This window comes from Tinamus guttatus, unplaced genomic scaffold, assembly GCF_059628265.1.
Source record: "Tinamus guttatus ecotype Peru unplaced genomic scaffold, ASM5962826v1 Tinamus_guttatus_pri_ptg000051l, whole genome shotgun sequence".
Classification (NCBI taxonomy): domain Eukaryota; kingdom Metazoa; phylum Chordata; class Aves; order Tinamiformes; family Tinamidae; genus Tinamus; species Tinamus guttatus.
In genome coordinates this window covers 1,266,045-1,287,310 of record NW_028288585.1, presented here as the reverse complement: position 1 = coordinate 1,287,310, position 21,266 = coordinate 1,266,045, and the positions used below count along the sequence as shown (strand labels likewise).

The 21,266-nt window shown below is 39.1% G+C and overlaps 1 protein-coding gene across 1 annotated transcript in view; it reads right to left on the bottom strand.

Annotated features, from left to right (window-relative positions):
* The window catches only part of COL9A1 (collagen type IX alpha 1 chain), a 59,239-nt gene extending 47,096 nt beyond the window's left edge, over positions 1-12,143 (bottom strand). The window contains exons 1-5 of the mRNA XM_010224080.2: positions 12,103-12,143; positions 11,703-11,776; positions 10,269-10,346; positions 9,997-10,129; positions 3,897-4,293 (exon numbers count right to left, since the gene is read on the bottom strand). Of these exons, the coding sequence (XP_010222382.2) occupies positions 3,897-4,293; positions 9,997-10,129; positions 10,269-10,346; positions 11,703-11,776; positions 12,103-12,116 (696 nt within the window). The 5' untranslated portion in view covers positions 12,117-12,143. The remainder of the gene's footprint in view (positions 1-3,896; positions 4,294-9,996; positions 10,130-10,268; positions 10,347-11,702; positions 11,777-12,102) is intronic.
* Positions 12,144-21,266: the final 9,123 nt, after the last annotated feature.

Below are 21,266 nucleotides of genomic sequence, written 5' to 3'. Positions count from 1 at the left end.
TTGCCAGCAGCCAGTATGTGCATCAACAAATTCTGCTTATACTCAATTGTTGATTCTTTTTTTGTCCTTTTTTGTCTCTATTTGGTTGTTTATACTGAGGTGAGAAACATGTGAGAAGAGAAAATGTTGCGATTGGTGAAGCTTTGATAAAACAACTGTCCAAATGTCAATATTTGGTCAGAAGAAAATACTACCACTGAACACACACATTTTTACATTGGAACCCAGTTTTTCAGGTTTGAGTATAACTGGTAATAGAGGATGATAAATTTAGGGATGGGATTATAAAATGCTTGCTGCAGTATGGAGTTGACTCACTAAACCAGGAAATCCTTTTAGTGTCTCATATGTTATTTTCCTATACTGTTGCATGGCCAGTGAGAAGACTGATTGTTTTGTGTTCAATAACATGTTTCAATGGTGAGCATTAAGTAAGGCCCGATTACTCTTATGAGATTAAGACACAAAAAAGCCTGCATAAGTGAGGCAGGCTTCCTATGAAGAAAGATTATCTTGCATTATTTATAAAACACTGTATCATACTGTGAATATGAAAAGAGATGAAATAGTTTGAATAACTGATTCTGATTTGACATTTCTTAGTTCCTTGTGGCTTGGTCAGACAGCATTAATATTTTTTTTCAAACAACTGTTGCTTCATAAATTTTTGTTTTCCCCTTTTGCTATTGTTTTGAGGTTATGTAAATCAAAGATTGAGGTGAAAGCTATTTCACTTTTCAAAACTTAAAACCTTTTTTATTGGCAATGTATTAAAAGGTGACTGGCCTCTTGTCCATTTAGGAAAAGTGAAAAAAGAGCAGGTATGGCCTGGCCTGAGTATCAAGGTAACTTTCTCCACACAGGCATTTCACAATCGTCTTGTTGATTACATTATGCAGATTTAAAAGAAGATGTCTCATGCAGGTGTTCTGTCAATATAAATATAAACTGTTACTAAGGATGAAATATAGGTAGGGAGTTCTCAGAGATGAAGCCCAGAAAAATATGATGTAGTCATAATGCAGATTTATGGAGATTAAATCCTTTTATTTTTGATATGCATTTTCCAAGATCCCTACAGGATTTCAGTTGCACTTTGATTTCATCATCAGTGCATATAGATAATTGGATTATTTATGTCTATCTGTTCATGGTTTTGTCCTCCAAAATTGGACGGAAATTTTCTTAAAAGCCCACATTTTGATACATCCCAACAGCAGAGCTCTGCAATTCACTTGTCTTACTAGTGCTTTAAAAAAAATGAGGAAGATAAAGCCTAAGGTAAGATTTGAATGAGGCCTACACATCTGCAGTAGTACTGGCAGTAGAGACATTCAGTGAGACATTCTGCTGTACCGTAGCTTGAAAGAAATTTAGACATTTTTCTGGGGTTAGTCAAAAATTTTACGGCATCCCGTGCCTCCCTCGGGTACTGAGGGAAAGACATCCCATCCCAGGCAGTGCAGTTCAGCTGCCCAGTTTTCAGATAAAGGTCCTCTGCAGCATCTCATCACTATCTATGTTTGTTCTAGGGGAAGTCTGCTACCTAATTTTTGTACATTTACTCCTGAGTTGCCAAGAATCAACCATGTCCATTTAAACATATCTCATTCTAGAGGCATTTTAAACATTTTCCTACATCCCTATGATGGCTTTTTAAAGCCTCATTTTCCTTATCTTTTCCAAAGTCCTAGAGCAGTACCATAAAAAAAAGAGGCATGAAGGTATATATATTTTTTTCACAATGGCATAATGTGGGTCATGGTACAAATTAATCTCTGTTCAGGAAAGGCCGATAAGAAGCTTCCTCTTAGATGTTACAAGCCATGTGACCGCAGCAGTTAGCAGCATTAAATGTCAATTACATAGCGACCAGGGATCGATCCTAGCAAAGAATCAGCATCTGTTATGAGCAGAGTAGGGTAGTGCCTCTGAAGTCACAGGGTGATCACTAAGGTGATTTACATCATCTCACAGCAGTTAATATTTGAGCAACAAGAAATAAATGCCCTTACATTTTTATAACAAACATGTAGCTCGAAGTTCTTTTTACTTTTTTTCGGTTTTGAAATGATGATGTATGTGTATTGCTTAGTACTTATAGTGGATTATTTAAATTACTTTTAGATAAAAGAACTGCTTTTATATCGAAAAAGCAAAAAATGCAGCAGTAATTCCATATAAAATTTTGCCCTCTATAAAACATTCCAGCAATCCAGGAATAAATCCTTGTAAAGGCTCAAAGGCAAGCCCCAGTTTCTGATAGAACTCTCATCTCTTGCTCTCTCAGGCCATCATAGTAATAACAAGCTATAAAGAACCTCTTTTAAAACGACACATTTTATAGCACATCTATAAGAAGTTGACCTATTCTGCAAGATAAATAGAGCACTCAGAATACCAGAGGGGAAAAAAAAAAGTAGGAAACACATAATTTATGTCCTTTTAAAATTATGCCACTGGAAGTAATGTAGCTTAACAATGCGTGGAAATAAATTAGAAAATGTGCCTGAGACACATTAAATAACCAAGACTGGTGAAGTATTTAAACAGAGTATAGACAAGCAAGTTAAAGAGTAAGCCTAGAAAATCCCCAACAATATTTACTCAATTTAAGGAGAAACCAAAAAGACAGACTAAAGCAGAGATTTGTGGACTATAAAAAGCCATTTCAAAATTCGTAGTCCAAAAAAATTCTGTATTTTCTTCATGATGTTTTCGCACTGTGTGGCCTTCCTAAATCTTTGTAAGATCAGGTTGCATAATATTATCTTCAGTTTTGACATCAAAATATAGGCCGTGCCATTTAATCTAGTGAGTCTGCTGTCAACCTTTCAGTTCTGACTGAGTTAAAGTGTATTTCTGGATATCCAGATTAAGTTTTGGGTAACTTGAATTCAAATTTCATGGGATTAAATTTTTAAATATCAACTTTCTTTCCTGATAATTTGTTCCAAGGCTTCATTATTCTTTTTGGTAAACAATGTGCACCATAATCCTGTTTTAAAACCTGCCGTATGCAGAGATTTGCGCTTTTTCTTGAAGTACCCTAAGTCTTACTGAATCTTTCCATAGTCATGCTGAAAGTAGAAACAAACACTTTGAATGATAACTGATGAACTATAAAAATGACTTAATTCCATCTTGTTCTTTCATCCTTGAAGGACACTGCCATGTACTTAACATTAACAGAATGCAGTAACAATTCTACTCAAAACACAGGTAGAGAGGAAATACCTCTCCAGCTCTCCACCTCTCCAGCTCTCACTGGTACCACAGCAATCACAACAGTCTTCTGAGGATAATCTCTGATTTGCAGCTGAGACTTACAGGTGGATTTCTTAGTTCTTATGTGAGCATCAGAGCAGATCAAAAAGATACTGTGATTCTTTCTTGCTGGAGATATTCCCATTTTATTAACTGTTTTAAAATATTAGTTGTACCAGATACAAGGTTAATCATCTAGGTGGTGGCTAGTGAACACATACGAGAGAGACATCTAGGAGCTTGTTGAGTGAACGCTTTGCTCTGTCTTTGGTGGGAAGTACAGGCCACAAGCCCATCTTCTGAGACATCCTTCTGGACCAAGCTTTGTGTTAAAGACAAGCAAGAGAATATCGAAGTGGTATATCCAGACAGAGCAGAAGCCCATGACAGAAATGTGGATGTTAGGAAGCTGCTGAAACTTAGACATAACCAGGATCATCTCTTACCTTACATGGTTTATATATGTACAAAATTGAAAAAGAAAAGCTAGTACTTACCTGCCAAAGGATTTATTTTCTTCCATTTCTGCTTTCAGAAGACTTTTGAGGATGCATTCATCAAAAAGAAATGATAACATGCAAAGTTCTTATAAAGCCCATTTTGCAGTAATATAAGATTTTCACACTTACCGGAACTGAAATTTGAGGATTATTTTTAAGTTTTCCGAGCACAGCAAAGCCATCCATGCTGATTTTCCCCTTTGGTTTTGTGTTCAAGGTTTCTATTTTAATACAGTCAATAAAAAGTGTGACACTGTGTGCTTCCACACTTATCATGAGCTTGTGCCATTGGGAATCAAATAAGAAAGGCAAATGCAAAAATGTTGCGGTTTGGAGACTTCCATCCAGTCCTTTATAAGAAAATTCAACACTTTTTGCTGGACCATTAAGATTCACTCCAACTTGTTCTTTTCCTGAAGAATCTTGAATCTGCCAAATAGTCCAGTATTTATGAAGTGTGGCCCCCGTCATCCGAAAAGTAGTGAGGAAGGAATATTCATCAGGCAATCCGTTGGAATACAATGCACTGTGTAGAATCAAAATGCAGTGAATTCATTGTGCATTTGTTCTGAAAAGCTTTGCATACCACCACAGAGCAGCGAGAATCAATCGCTCAGAGGAACCGTATTTCAACCGCTCTTATCTGTGCTGCTATAGATGAAGAGTGCTGAAATGGGATACCTTTTAAATCACTAACCTTGTGCTTCATCTGCCAACAGGAGCTGGCTCAGAAATGTAGGTTCTTCTACATTGTACAATATTTATAACGACTTTTTCTAACCGTAATGGATCAAGCAGCAGCAGACGGGCACTTAGTCACTTAGTGTGACTTTATAACTGACAATGTACGTAGTCAGTGCAGAAGTGTTTTGTTTTTAAAGACATGAGAATATCTTTACAAATGCATTTTCTTGTTCAGCCTAACAATAATCATTTCATTAATCTAATACCTATCACTTCTGCAGAAACAAATTGCTGCTTTGACAACTATATAGACAGTAAGAACCTACACTTAAAAACCTACACTTATGGTCTGTGACCTCCAGATGCTAGACTGCACACAGCAGGGAACAGATATGCAACAGTTAAAATTTTTCGTTGTTTTGCAAGTGCAATGTATGCAGTTTGGAAACAAAAACAAATAAGCACTAATTGCTTTATCATTGTCTAAGTTCATGGTTTTATGTCAAAAACCGAATCCAAGAGCATTTATAAAAAATACACTTTTTCATATTTGATAGATGGTAAAATTGTACTGTCATAATCTGCTTGACTGAATACATTATTTGTCTTCTATTCACATGTAAGTTTCAAAAAGAGTTGTTTGATGAAATCTGCGTAAGTATGGAGACGTGCAGAGCTACTTTGTGGACAGCATTCATTAGAGCAACTTCTTAGGCAAGCAGGCATTTCAAACAACATTATTTCTGAGTGGCAGATCGATCTCATACCAGCAGGAATTTAGTGAGCCTCTGTAATCTCAGTGACTCCCGCTTCAGTAAGAGGACGCTTGCAGGCTGCAGCGCGCAGCGTTAACGCGTTCCGGGCTGTAGTGCGGTCGTATTCCAGCAGGAGACGGCACAGCCTCAGCAAGCTGCCAGCAAAAGGTAAAGCCCAGCAGCAGCAGCTATAGCAGCAGCTTCCCCTACCTAATAAACCAAAGGGCAGTGCTTGTGCTTCTCCTCCTTCCCCATGACCCTGCAGTTTGCTGTGCGCCTTAGCTGCAGGGAAAGCTGCTGGCTGAGGAAGGGAACATCTAGGTGGAGCAGACCTCATTACACCAGGCACAAGCAAAGGTGGGAGGCGGCTCTAGAGGGTCTGATCTGCTACCCTCTACAGCTAAAGACACTGCTTCTAATCACAGGTCCCCCAAGGAGAGAATTCCATGCTTCATCTGCTCTGAAGAGTTTTTCTGTTATAGCAATAGTGGCTAAAATATCACACATATTCTCACTCCACTTCAGCTGACATAACTATACTGGCAAGAAAACCCCAGGTAAACATAGTTACACTTCTTTGATTAGAAGATTGTTCAAATCAGATTGGCATAAATGCTTTTCGCACTCTATTTAGCTATATTGTCAGTCCTTCAGAAGCTGTGGGCCTTTCTTCTTTCTCGGAAGTTAAAATAGAAAAGAAATATGTTAGCTTCTTGAAGTGATACACAAAGCAGAGAAATTGTGTAAGATCTTTTGACATTGGTAAGAGAAAGCCAAACTATAATAAATATATGTGAAACACTAGAGATAAAAAGTCAGTACATAAACAGGTGATAACTATTCAGCAATCAGAAGGGCTTCTGTCTTTAGGCTAAAGTCTAGGGATTAGGAATGTGACTAAACATTATTAAACTTAGTAGGACCCAGTGACAGAAAGATATTCTGCACAGGAGTGTTATTCTGCAAGATTTACATGTATAGATTTTTAGGTAGAACAGAGGAAAACACTCACCTCACTTAATACGATAATAATGAAAAGCACTTCCACTTGTTTTAATTATTTAGTACATACCATTTTTCCAAGACCTGTGATCTTTATATAGGCAAAAGCCTACTGAAATCAGCAGCATAAAATGTTAAATAATTAAAAACTATGGAAAACTTATAATGATATTTGAATAAACAAGGCAACAGTGTAGCCAAGCTAGGTCATCTGTATAGGCAGTGGAAAGCCTGAATAGACCCATTGAATTCAGAATTCATTAAGAGCAGCAGCATATTTTAAAGGTTTAGCTGCATACTCATTTAAATACAGCGGAATAATCTCTTATAAAAGTGTTTCCTTAAGAGTTACTGAGCTTCACTGCCCACAGTGATAACTTAATCCTTGCTAAATGAAGACTTTAAAATGTAAGTGCAATCTATTCAAGAGCCGTAGAAATTCCTCGGGCCAATCTCATGATAATGTGTTTTCATATTGGCCTGTGTGCACATTCCCTGGCTCAAGCTGGAGACTCTGGTATCGTCACCCCCTGAAGCCACCCAGGATCGCAGCTGATCTCACAGGCACAATCTGGCAGCCCTCAAATAAGCAAAGCAATATACAACCAGCTAAGCCTTTTTAGAAGAGACTAAGTCATTAGCCAGCAGTAATTTGCTGGAACTCATTAGCCTCAGCTGGTCTTTGTTCTTCAGAAATATCCAATTCTGAGCTAATTATTACTGTTATGAACCAATTAGCTTCTTAGCTGCATTTTATCTTTTCCATTACAGTGTCATCATCAATATCAGTGAAGCAGTACTGCACAGGACGTCTTACTCATAATGTAGAAAGAAAAGCAACTAAAGACTTCAGTGGCTCTGTTCAGAAAACCAGACATTCAAGTACATGCATTTGAGGACCTTTACTTCATAGAGAAGCATTATTTCCTCCCAAAAAACAGGAAAAACAGGAAATCAACCTGTGAAATTATTCTTTGTATGTCCCAAAACTCCTGATAAAGCTTTATAAAGCTCCAGTTTTCGTGTTAAAATGTCGGCTTGTCCTGTCACCTGTTAAGGTGGTCCATACCATACCACAACCCTGAATATAAATGCTGTTCAAAAAGCACCTTGATTTTTTGCATAATTTCTACTGAGATAATAATGCAGGCAAAGAGATATCATTTCTGGGTTTGTAGGCTACCTTCATTTTATTAAATTAAATATGCCCAGGACTGCTCTTTGATAATACGTTTTGACAGGCATAAAATAGTTTAAACCTTCTTATTTTCAGAACACAGTGACCCCATGCAAACAGTTTCCTGGGCATAACCCATAGCCTGCAGTAACCTCCAAGCTGTGCTGAGAAGTTTAGATGGCTGGTAGGCAGTATAGATGATTGAGCTTGAAGATCTTGGCATGTCACCTTGCATTAATTTATCCATATGAGTATAGCCATAGGGTGTGCATTGGGATACAAAGCGGTTAGTGTGATTCCCACTTGGGAGATCCATGCATAAAAGTGGCAGGCCTTTTTCCCCAGGTAACAAAAGTATCCATGTATCCCTGTGTGCTAATATAGTATTTTTAAATCTTTCAATTAAAAAATCAATGCAATTATTATCCACATTTACAGTATGCATTTTGCACTTGCTACCTAGTGCCTACCTGCAATAGATTATTAGAGTAAACTGAGAAAGGACAGGCTTAGTATATCCGAGGCCACAGCTATGAGGCATGGCAGTTTCATGGGACTGTGGCACCAGGGAGAGAACACTATGTTGATTCTTCAGCATACTTTACACCAGAGGCAACAAGGCCTAATGGAAATATATTTGGATGATGGGGAAAACTGAAGTCAACTTGTGCAGTCATTTTTTTTCATTCTGTTTGACTGGTAGCTATGGCTTACCTGGATTATGCTCCAATCCTTAGCCATATATGCTCTGCATAACCATATATACTCCAGTTATACTCTATATCCTGAGCAGTGACCGTCTAATCGAGCTCATGCCCTAGACATTGTCACATTTACTCATCCGGGCTAGTATAATGACCATATGCTAGCCTAAAAATTATTTTCCTGTGCCTGATAACCACAGGTGAGGGCCAGGCCCTCTTTGCTAATCGTATAAGAGGCTGGTTTGCCATTTCTATGCACACACGCACCTCACAAACCTCAAACGTCTTATGCCATGATCTCTACTTACAAAGGAGAGCCCTCCCTATCTTGTAAGGCACAGGAGCATCATTTCCATGGCCAGCCCACTCGCTGGTGCTCATATGGCTCCTTGGTGAAGAAGGAATGAGTGGGAATGAGCGGAGAGGAGCAGGCTCAGAACCTTCTGTTGGCTCTTGGGCCACAGCAGTGTCTGGGTTGTATGGGATTAGCCAGATGCTATCTCCGCCACGTCCTGGCATAGCAGGAGCTCACAGTGCCATGAACATGTGCCTGGAGGGCTGCAGTCTCCTGGGCGTGCAGGTCTCAGTGCCCCGTTGGACTCCCAGAGCCCCACAGAGCCCCGTCAGCACCATGGGCACAAACAGCTCTGTGGCCCTCGCTCCGAGCGAGGCTAAACAAACGTGGAGAAAGACAGCGTGGGTGGGGTGAGGCGAGGCCAGCGGTGTTCCCAGGGGCTGCCCCGCTCTCGTCTGACCTCCTTGCTACCTCCACCAATGATCCTCAGACTACAAATTCATACCAAGGAGACCCACCACCTGTGCCACGTTGTGCACATGATGTAGAGGTGTTTGCTTTCTCATAAACTACAATATTGACACTTTGGTAGCTCAGACGATTTCTGAGCTAAGAAACAGGATCTGGGAATTTGAAAATCTGCCATTTTTAGTGAAATGAAGATCCTGAAGCTGGATTCCCTTTTACACACTGGCTGCCCTCTTTTGCCACTCTAAAGGAAAGTAGCCATGAAGCCACTGTAACCAGAATGTTGAGCCATAAACTACTGACTTAACCTAATGGCCAAGAAGGTAGCAACCACGGAGGACAGCAGCAAGAAGGACTTAGTTGGAGTATGGCAGAAACACCTTGCAGCCTGATAATCCCCAGCTAAAACAGTAGTCCAATTAGGGGCTTTGGCAGTTCATTGCTAATTAAAAGCATTCTTACTTACAGAAGGCACTTGACCAGAATCCAGACTTGTCTAAATTTGGCAAAAACATCCCTACCCTGCTGTACTGTCTCTGTTCCTTCACCAGCATCAAGTCTGGCCCATAAAACACAAACACAGTTAGATTCCTAAATCCTGGCACATACTGCGATTTGCCTGTGACAAGCTAAAAAACAGTTTTCACCTGTTACAGAGTGGAAATCACCCAGGAACACACACGAACCCACCATCCAGAAAGCAAAAATAACCTACTGTCTAATCAATCAGCTTTTTCCTACCTTGGCCCTGCAGTCTGTACATGAGCAGACAGACCCCTTTGTTCCAATGTCCTAAGAAAATTTCCTTCATTTTCTGCTGGTTTTTTTTTTGCCTCCCTATCATTTTTTTTCTTGTATTTATAATTTCTGTCATCAGTTCTTAGAGGTGAGTCCCTTTCTTTCAGCAAATCCCCAAACATCCTGAGCAGTACCACTGGCAGAGGAGGAAAGTGGAATTCCCTCAAAATGCTGCTACAGAACCAGACTAGTCTGGTGTTGTCAATCGAAAACAAATAAAAAGTTGCACTCATCATTCCTATTCCAAGAGCTGTGCAGATTAGGAGATTCAGGTGAGGAGAGGCTATCCTTTAAATAAAAATATGACAAAATATGGTATTTCAAGTCAAGCAACAAAAGGCATTACCTGGTTGGGATCCTGAAGTCTACATTGGGTCCCAGTCTATAAGCCACTTGTAGAACAGTGGAGCCTACTATTCTCTGGACAGTTCCTCGGGAAGCAGCTTTTTCTATTTGGAACTGAGAAATCAGGTCAAAGCCTGCAAGAACAAAAATGCATATCCAGAATGTAGATTATATTTACTTTAGTTAGAGAATTGTGCGATCACAGAGCTGAGCATAAACTGATAAAGTTTCTGAACAAGAGTTTTTCCCTGAAAAAGTAAGTGTGCTACTTGCCTGGCAAGTCATCTTGGCCAATCCTGATTGTTGGACAGAGACTAGTTCTATGACTCGAACCCAGAATGACTGGCAGTCCTGCAAAAAAAGAGGGAATTAGTTAATTATGTGTCTGCACATGGCCTGACATGGCCTTAAAAGAGGAATCAAGTGAAGCAACTATAAGGATATTATGAATTAGAGCTATATATAATGCAAGTAGATGTGTTTAATAATAGATTTAAACTGTACTCAGTGAAGTCAAAAGTCTGAGAAAATAAGTTTCTGTTTCTAGGGAGTTCCAAATGTAAAATTACAACTTGACTGATTTTTTTTTTTAAATAGAGGGTTATAATTCTTCTTCTATAGCAGAGCTATGGAGAAATATTACCTTCATATGAAGGCCTGCAGTGCAAACAGTTTTTGGTCTGGAACTTCTGGTGGTTTAAATAAACTTAAAATAAAAGTCATTTACCTAAATCAACAGTCTCTCTAATCCCAAGCAAACTTAAATAAACCTCATGTCAATTAAAGAGCTTTTGAGAAGAGAAACTTTTGGCATGTCTTCTGTTCTCTCTGGTATCTTCTCACCTTCCCACCTTCCTCTGTGCCATGTTTCATTAGAGAATGGACATTCATAAAATATAGCGTGGGGGAAGCAGGAGTTACAGACCTTTTTTACTGACCCAAGCAATAATGTAGAATAATTCCATTGAGGAAACTGAACTAAAAAATCTATTTTTTTTTAATATTATCTGTTAAAAGCACTGACGTGAACATGCAAATTCACCAGATTACCCTAATTCAAGGAAGGAGGAAGGAAAAATAAACATTTACTAGAAAGAGTTCTGCCCTAACCTAGTATCAAGAAAATCTGGAAAATGTTAGTAGAGTCTGGATGGGGAAGAATGAAGCACACAAATTGGAAGGAGATGTACTTCCAACCTACAGAGAGCCTCTTGTGTGCTGCAGAGACTCAAGCATAAATGTGGGTTTCCTTCTAACAACATGGACTTAAAGGGAACATTCAGGCTGACATGTTACACCTTAGAAACAGCCTCATTTTATATTATTGGGTAAGACATATGGCTGACATCCAGTCATTTACATTTTCTGACCAGCAAATAATGTGGACTGAGTTGCCACGTATAGCAGAATAATATTTAACTAGAAGCATGGAAAGATTGCTTTTTTGTGTGTGTATCCTGTATCTACCACTTATATTCAGAACTTAATCTTTACCTGTATCTAATGCTAGATTTAAAATAACACACACACCTCATTTTTTCTCTCTTTCTCATATACACGCATAGCTACATACATACATACAGACAGACACTTATGTCTGTCACTACTGGCTCTCTAGAGAGTATTTTAATTCTGAACAAGCTCCAAATAATTCTTTTGACAATCAAAATTACAGAAAGATGAAGCAGGTAAGTTCTGTCTCCTTACTTGATTGTTGCTGGATGGTAGCTGAGACGAAAGACCCCAGAAAACTACACACGTAAAAGAAAGCTGTAATTTTCCTGCAAACAGAAAGAAAACTCCGGTATGAATAGTTTTTGACAGATTTGGTTATTGGCTTTTCTCCTCAAAGCCATGCATATTATATGTATAAAAAACACAAGTAAATGATTTACTAACAGAATTGACAAGACAATTTCTTTACACAAGAACATTTTAAATCTTTGTCTGTGCAACAAAACATGTCTATAAAGCTCTTTCTGTTATCATTTCTTTCTTACAACACTGTCATAAAAACAAGCAACAAAGACGGCTGCTGGCAAAGCCAGCTTTAGCTCTTCTAGTCTCTTAGTTACAGATTTCTCATAAATCCCACTTGCTTTCTTACCAGTTGCTTTTCATCTTCACTGTTGGTTTTCTTCACTTCTCTCATGTGAAGATTTGGTGTATATATTCACACTTTCTTATTCCCTGTCATGAGTCCCGCTAAAGAGAGTGTGAAGGGGTGCAGACTGCCCCATGCAGGACTCAGCAAGGAGGGAGTTCAGTCTGCAGGGTCTGTTTTAATCTTGTGCAGGGAAGGAGGTGGAGGCTGGACAGACATGTGTGTCCTGGTGGGGTCTGAGGGCGGATCTCTGCAACCAGTTGCCTATAAAGGAGGAAAGAGGGAAAAGAAAAGGCTGCTGCTTGTGCCAGCATGGGGATAGGGAGATTAAGCAAATGTGACTCAGGCAATGTAAGGCACTGAATGGCAGAGCCTCCTATTTGGGGAGCAGATGAGAGAAGAGAATGCACCAAGGGCTTTGAAGAAATTGGAGGCCCCAACCTTATATTAAGACTAAAAATTTTGAGAACAAGAGAACCACAGTTCTAGAAAGAGGTTATTTTTACTTCTCATTGATTTACTCATCAGATAGCCTTGGGAGGATCCAGCTGTAGATTGTTCAGAATAAAACCCGTTACTTTATCATCACTTTTCATCACGTTAGTTGAACCTTCCCTGGGAATAATATCAAACAGACTACTTTTCTTCATTTTTCATTGATAAAACACTCACTTTCCATAGACAGTACATACATTTGGACACACAAAGATATTTATTCATATGTCCCGTGTGGACGTAGAGAGTGAGAGTAATCGAAATGTATGTGCATAGAAAGATTGAGAAAAGAGGTGTACAGTCAGAAGGTCCTGGTAGTTATTCCAGTCAAAACTCAGTTTGCATGGAAATGCCTGCTAATTTGTGCAAATACATCTCTAGATCTTTAATATTTTAAGGTAGCTTAAAATTCCAGAAAAAAAAAATATGTTTTTTAAAGTTGAGGGTTATAGTATGTGCAGTGAATTCTACTGTCTGAGAGTCTGAAGCAGCAACTCTGAGAAATGAGCTACCCAATTCATCCCCATTAGCTGTAACTCACATACCCCATGCTGGTAATTCCAGGGTCAGTGTTGTTCACACTATTATGCATACTGTTACAAAGGGAGAGGTTGGAGCAAAGGCATGAACAGGTTTCTGTGAGTGGTGTCTCATTTTACAGCCTAAACAGCAGATGCTGTGCAATTCCACTTTGTGCCCCATCAAGAGCACAGCATGCTTAGGGAGACTCACGGTCTAGCGAGGTGTTCATGAACCCATGATATGAGTGCCAGAATTGACATGTGACACGACTGCCAATGAAGAAAATTAAAAATTGACAAGATAATAATTTGATTTCACATTAGGTTTTCTCAAGTCGCCATATAGCTGAGTCACTCATCCACCATGCAGCTATTGCTGTTGTGTCATGCAGTGATACCTCTAGAGTGCAAGAGGAGCATCTAAGGAGCAGAAGAGGGATCTGGAAGTCCATGTTGTTCGAAGAGGGATCTGAAGATATAAAGAAGGAGAACTGATGATGTGGCACAGACAGGAGGAAGTGAGAGCACCCAAGACTTACAAGAGAAGCAGGACGTTTGTGAAGGAACAGAAAAGACCGGTGCAAAAACTTTTTTGGTGTTAATTTTGCCTTGAAGAGGTAGTATTGTAAATTTGTTTATGATATTATACATTATGACATTAATGAAGAAAAAACTAGCCCAGTAATTTGACATGGCAAACTCAGGCATGCCATGCTTGAATAAGTTAGCAAGTGGTTTTGGCTCATGACATGAAAAGTTTGCCATTGCCTGTGTCTGGGTGTATTCAGCCCCTGCCCTGTGAAGAGGGGGAGTCTTGTTCAGAGAAATTCAGAGACCACATAGCCAGTTTCTGAACAGTTACAATCTATTGTCATTTGCATTTTATTTCAGCATTTATCATGGGTGATTGGAATATCGCTATCTTTTCTTGATCCGGCATATTCAGAGGACATATATATGGAAATGAAAAACAGGAGACAAGGAGACACTATGTAATCAAGGCTTGGGAAGTCTATTTGCTATTCTATTTGTGCACAAAGTAAAACTCTGTAAAAGATGGTAATATGCCGAGACTGTCTTGTGTGTATTTTGATATCTTGGTGCTGAAACAGAACTCATCATCTGTGATGCACAGCCTGTTTAAATATCCTACGAAATATTTTCACATTATCTTCAAAGAGGCAGACGAATGTTAATAGACAAAGCAGTGGTAGGTGGTTTAATAGCCCCATGATCTCAACAATATTGTATCCCTTTGATGCAAATGTAAACGGAGAGGGATGGTATGTACATCTCATAAATCTTTAAGAGGGTCACTGTCCGACTAGTGTTCACATTTAAAAGATGTGAGTATGTTGATGCTGGCATGTCTCTATGTCACTTTAAATTTTTCTCTTTTTACAAATTAGACTAATACATATTAGAAAATCCTAATAACTGCTGTTTGGACATTTTCTCAGCAATTTATTGTCTAAACACTAGCTACCATCCTGTGAAAAACAGATTAATTAAATAAGAAAGAACATAATTCTGCAAAAGATCTCTGTTGTTCAGTTAAGGTTTGTTGACTTGATTCAAATAATATCTCCTGAAAACTAGCTTTTTTTTTGAATGTCATTGCCTTACTAAGATTTTAAAGCGTGCTTGCACATCAGATTTCATATTCCTCTCCTTAAATAGATGATACCGTATTCCTGTTCTTAAACAGCTGATACCATATTCCTGTTCTTATGTTCAGCTTGTGTTGCAGGACACATTTTCTTACAGCTGTCCGGAAAGATTGCGGTTGGATTGGAGGGAAATAGCAAATAAATCAGGTGGACCCAGCTTCTTTTGAAGGTATAAAGCCTTGTTCTCTCTGGTGAAAAAGGTTTCAGTGACATGACTGCAGTTAGACTTTCAGGAGGTACAGTCCACAAAACCACAAAAACCAACATTTGACTCAGAAGGAGCTGTTAAATGTGTTGGAGAAGAAGGTCCCTCAGTTCAGCTTAGCCTGACTCAATTTGGGACAGCTAAATTAAGCCACCTCCTGACATTCATTGTATGACAGAGCTGGAAGGAGCTTGGTGCCAATGACTTGTACTTTTGAGCATGATTATTAGGAGGGACAAGCAAGTTTGTCCTTCCTCTGAAGAGTACGTGAGGCATATTTCCCGATCCTAAGGGCTCAAGACCCTGCTTTAGGAACTAAGGGAATAAAAGTCTAGGTTACTTGGTTAAAGGGAGGCCTCTGCCCAAGTGTGAGGTCTCACAGAGGAGCAGCAATCACAGGATCCTGCTCTCCCTCTCTGCCCATCCATCTGTGCTGCAGGGAGAAGAGTGGAGAGGGAGGCAGGCTGGAAGTCACTTGTTCATTTAGCTCTTATCTCCTGGAATGCTACTTCTTCCTCACTTAGACCCTGCATTTTGAAATGCCTTCTTTCTTTTCATTTCATGACTGCTTTGCAAAACTACGTTTATTTCAAGTGCCTGGATGCCACCCTGTGCCGTGTGCTCTAGATGTCCCTGCTTGAGCGGGAAGCTTGGACTAGATCATCTCTAGAGCTCCCTTCCAGCCCCCAAACCATTCTGTCATTCCATGATTCTGTGTGAAACTGATGAAGAACAGCACGTGTATAAAACAATAAGTATGAAAGAGATGTGGGTGGTTTTCATGCAAATATTTATTTGGACATAAAGTTAATTGCGTTGAATAACATTTTAGTGACTCCTTGTTCATGAGAACCTTGTCCTTCTCTACTCAGTATCCAGTAACAAAAACTTGTTTTATACATTCCTGTCTTCTTTATTCTTAACTATAGCACAATATTTTTGCTGCCTGTTCTCTCTTTATTTTAGTAGATACTGCGATAAGCATATACCACTCCTTTAACTTCTGTGTGTTTATTGTTGCATTGCCTTCATCTCTGCCCATTCAAGAGTAACTATGTGTGGCTATGAACAATGGCAATCCTGAAAGATTTGCCTGTTATTAACCATTCCAAGAATTAAGACAACCAGGACCTGTGACTGATCTCATTGACATCAGGAGCAAAACTTGCTGACTTAAGAAGGACCTTTCAGTTAAATCACCAACAATAATTGAACTGACATCCAGAAGTGTGGGATAATAAAAGAGACAATAAAATTATAATCCTTGTCAGCTTCCAATACATCATTGGCATTTAACAAATCATTTATTGTCCAATAAATTTTACCTTCACTACAAAAGTACGCTTTTCTGTCCAAAATTACATGAATTTTGGCATGTGAAGAAAAACAGCTTTTCTTTCCAAGCTGTCAGATTCCATATTTCATCAAGACCAAATGGCTTCCTTCTAGGAGAGGTCACCCAGAGACTTCTGGAAACATACAGAGCCAGATTCTCATCCCTCAGCTCAACCAGCTTTCCAGGATAGCCTCGCTGTCAGGTTACTGGAGCCAGTCTGAGAGCTCCCAGGTTGTCACAAGGTACCCTCCAGAATTCAAGAAACTGTTGTTTTCACGGAGTGCAAGCAGAGATGGTATGTGCATCAAGCCAGATGAACTTCCCCCATAGCTCTGTGTCCCCTATAAGCCTCTGTTCCTTCTCCACAGTAATTCTTCCCATGGATGAGACTTCCATTTCCTGTATCTTTGAATAACTATCTAGACTGTGATATCTTTCCTATTTTCATTTTGTTCTAGGTCAAAATATTTGTACTTTGTCTCCAGGGGTGCCAGACAGCAATTATCCCCTAATGTTACAGCCAGCAATTCCAATTATCTTAAATACAGAAGAATTTATTTTTTGGAGGAATTGCAGAGAAAATCAAAAGAGAAGTTAAGGAGACCTTAGGCAAAACTATGCTACGATTGCAATAAACACAGCTGTGTTTCAGCAAGAATTAGGATTCTAATCTTGTTCAGCCTCTGTCACTCGTTGATTCATTGTCAATCACTGTGTCAATCACTCATTTCCCTCATTGATGTCACTCATTTTACTGTTTCCCAACAACTAAAATAAGATCAGAAACAAACTTTGTATGATTATGTCTTAGATATTTTTTGAGCATAAAATGCATGAATAATTTCTCATTTACAAAAAAATCTATTATTAGAACTTTTTATTAGTTTGTTCCAATGGTCACAAATGCACATAATTAGAAAAAGAACCAACAGAAATTTAAAAGTATTTCCAGTCACAGTTTTACGTGTCTTGATGATATTGTTCTGTATTTTTTCTCTTCTCTGTCATTCTGAATCATGTAACTGCCTAGAACACCATTTTGGATAGGGAGAAGCATGTTCTGGCATGTTTGAACAGGCTGGGAAAATATATGTGTCATACATATAATTAGATATATAAAAATATATATCTAAAGACCTTCTGATTCACTCTGAGGCAAACTAATGCTAGCTGATCACAGATTTCAGTTCTTAAAAACAGAGCTTTTTGTAATCCTTGACATGATGGAATCCTTGCCATTGCCACTGATGTTTACCTCTATGTGCTGCAGCAGCTTTTATTCTACTGATATGAAATACCCTGTGAGAGAAATCGTATCCCCACTGAAACCAGTAACAAAGCTTCTGCTGATTTAAACAGGATCAGGACTTCTCTGTCCTATACAGCATTGGCAAAAATACTCCTGAAAGTGTTTTTACTTTATAGAAGCGGTGTTTGGCAGTGACGATTCTAAAAGCTGAGCATCACTCACCCTGTCACTTGCCTCTCCTCCCTCCCACCATGACCAGCCCCAAGGACAGGGTGAGTTTCATGCTCGGCATCCCTAAGTCCTCCTCGGGGAAACAGAGTGAATGGGAAAAGGCAGAGGGACAGAGGTATTGGCAGGGCAAGGAAGGAAAGAAAATGCTCACTGCTGAAAAAAAAAAAAATCCACAGCAAAAATTCTGATTTCTGTGACAGCCTCAGGCAAAAAAAAAGAGCAGATTTTGCAGTGCAGGAGACCATAAGATTTCTGGATAAGCTTTCAGTTTGTAACAGGGATCCCCAAAGTCCCCATCTCTCCTCAGTTATTTCAGGCTTTTTGCAGGCTCTGCCAAAATTTAACACTTATTTATTGTTTCCCTCATAAGAAACATGAAATCCATAAGCACATAAGAACAACACAATAATAAAATATTGTCAAGTATGATTCAAATAGCCTGTGCATATTTAATTATTTGTAATAAGTCCTTTTTTAACCTTGTAGAGATCTGTAAAAATAAAATAATAAAATAAAAAAAATCCTTTCCCTTACAGTTCATTATTGATCTCAATATTTCTATTAGGCTGCAAAAAAATGTTCTGGACAGAACAAAATTGGGGTTCATTGAGGGTAAGCTAACACACAAAAAAATTGTTACCATTAATCTTAACTTTCCTCTTAGTGAACCCACTGTTTTCCCCTTAGTGGTAGTGCTCATGTGAGTAAGGAAGATTTTCCTGCAGATTTCTTTGGAGCTGTGCAGTCCTGAAAGCAATTAGCTTTTTCATTTCTTTTATGTCCCTTATTGATATCCTTTCCTCTACCTGCAGTCCAGTGAGTCCTTAGCTCTGAGCTGTGCAAGTGATAGGAATAGAATAGGACTGTCAGTTGCTCTCACCTGAATGGATGTATTTTTGACTGTGTTTTAAATATAGGTGTTTGCAAACTAAGAAGAACACGAACTGGGTCATCCAACATGTTGCTGGAGTTTAAAATGTTGCACAAAGGTATTCTCAAGATGCACAATTTTCTCTTCTTTGTAGTTTAAATCAGTCACTTCCTTGTACCCATATCAAAAGCAGAGCTAAGAAATTTGGGCACAAAGCAAGTATTGGGATCAGCAATATTTTCAAAGTGTTATGGTCACTAAAGTTTAGTGCCTGGGTTCCCTCTGCTCTTGAAGAGGGCATTCTCCAAGGAGACTGAGAGTATGAACAAGACTGAAGCAGCAATTCTCAAACTGGGGTGCAGGGAAAGTGTGGTGGATGACAGCCTGTCCAGCCTATCCATAAATTCATGCCTGTCCAGCTCAAAGGAGAGAAGAGACTGATGATATTAGTAAATCCATGGTTGCACCTACTGCCCTCCCACCTTCACCCAACCAGCAGAACCGTCCCAACCCCTTGGACAGACAGCCATTGTTGGGGCTCCCCCATCCCCTTCAGGAATATGCCTCATTCCACATACAGGATCATCAACGCAAATAGTTAAGGATCAGGAGTGAACAAGACTTCTCCTTGCGGAGTTCCTTCAACCTTTGTTACTGAACTTGGAAAGTATGTGGTGATAGCAGGAAGAGCACATGTAAAAGGAGAAAGATGCCTTTTGGACAATGTGGCTGAGAGCAACATCAGATTTGATCTGTCTCACCCACAAAGTTCCTTGTAATGAGGAGCAATTTGTTCATAAAAAACCTGCCAGTGATAGTTAGCAGGAATCGACTTCTCCTTTACTGAGCACCTATTTTAGAAGAGACTTAAAGCACAACTAAGGAAACAGAAGTTGTGCCTGGAGCATTCAATGTGCTGTGAAGATGCATGCATCTCAAGTCCTGAGTATTATAAATTGCACAATTAGGATTAACATCTATTTAACAATTTTACCTCAACTGTTGTTTCTCAAAGGCTATCTAGAAAAGCCTCAGTTCCCATGAGGCTGGGGTGGGGAAAATTGCAAACATAAATTCATAAACATTTGTGGAATGATTGGATATTATGCAAATAAGCATTATCATAGAATCATTATGGTTGATAAAGACATTCAAGTTCATCGAGTCCAATCATAAACCTGTTAAACCATGTTCCTATACAGAAAAGTTAGGGAGAAAATTAATATTTTTCTCTCTAGACTTTGAGAGAGATGTACTGGAGTGCATACTGAGAATAAAAAGTCATCCAACAGCACCATCCAATCTGTGCTGCCTGCCTGCCTGCAGTGTCTCCTGGATTAAGTGACAAAGCTTTTCTTTGAATTGAAAAGCAGGTACAGGCTGAGACAAGAACCCTTTAGAAAGGATTTACTTGTAATCACATAATAGTTGAGCATTAGGATGAGACAGATGCAATTCACACACTCTCCTGCAATTCCAATACAATTTTCACATGCCTCACACCTGGCCATACTCCTAGAAACAGAGGTGGGATGAGGAAGACCTTATCCTAGAAAGATGACAATTACAGAGTAGAAAATGAAGGGTATAATTAATGATCATTTTCAAAGTAGATGAAAGGCTACTAACAAAGTCTCACAGCGTTTTGTGCAAAGGCCTGTGCCATTCAACATACAGGTGTGAAGGAGTGTGAATAACAAGGTAGGGATATCTACAGATAAGAGGAAATTTTGTGAGCAATAAAAATGAAAGCTGAGTGTTTAAAGTTGCAGGACTCAAAAACACCTATTAAGTGTTTGATAAAAAAACAGATGAAAGTCCATATCAATGAAGAAGAAATAATCGTTGATGTCATAGCTGCTGCCATTCTAGAAAGATATATGGCAGCTCTAATAGGACCAGGCAGGTAAAAATAACTCAGTTCTCAAGAGTGGGCAAAAAAAGCAAGTGGATTGTTAGGAACAATTAGGGAAACAATGGTGAACTAACCAGAAAAGAGCAAGCTGCTGCTGTATAAACCATGGTGAGCGGGAATGATCAAAGGTTGGACAGATTTCAACATGAGTAACAATTAAGTAGGTGAGGGATCGTCAACCTTGAAAAAGCGGAATTTAATAAATGTCTGAGCAGCGTGGAAAAAGCAAATAGAGAACAATAGTTTGCTGCTCTCTTCCCAAACAAGAACTAAGGCCATTAGGTGAAGCTGTAGCAAAAGATTCAAAACAATGCAAGGATGCTTTGCTCCATCCAACATATAAGTTAAGTGTTGGAATTCATTTCCACAGGACAATGTGAATGCTAAAAGGTGAAATGCTAGAAGACTGTATGGCATCAAAAAGAGATCTGACAGATCAATGAAGGAAAAATCCTCCAGGGATCATATCTAGCCACAAATTCCTGTAGACTGTACATCGCTATGTATTCATTATGCCTATGTGCTTCTCCAGGTGCCACTATTAACCTGTACCAAAAGGATGCTGTACTGACGGACTTTTGGTCTGAACTAATATAGCTGTTCTTCTGTTTTAATACTTAAACGTCTCTCTAATATTGAATATGCTAGAAGAAAATACCCTACTTGTAAAACCA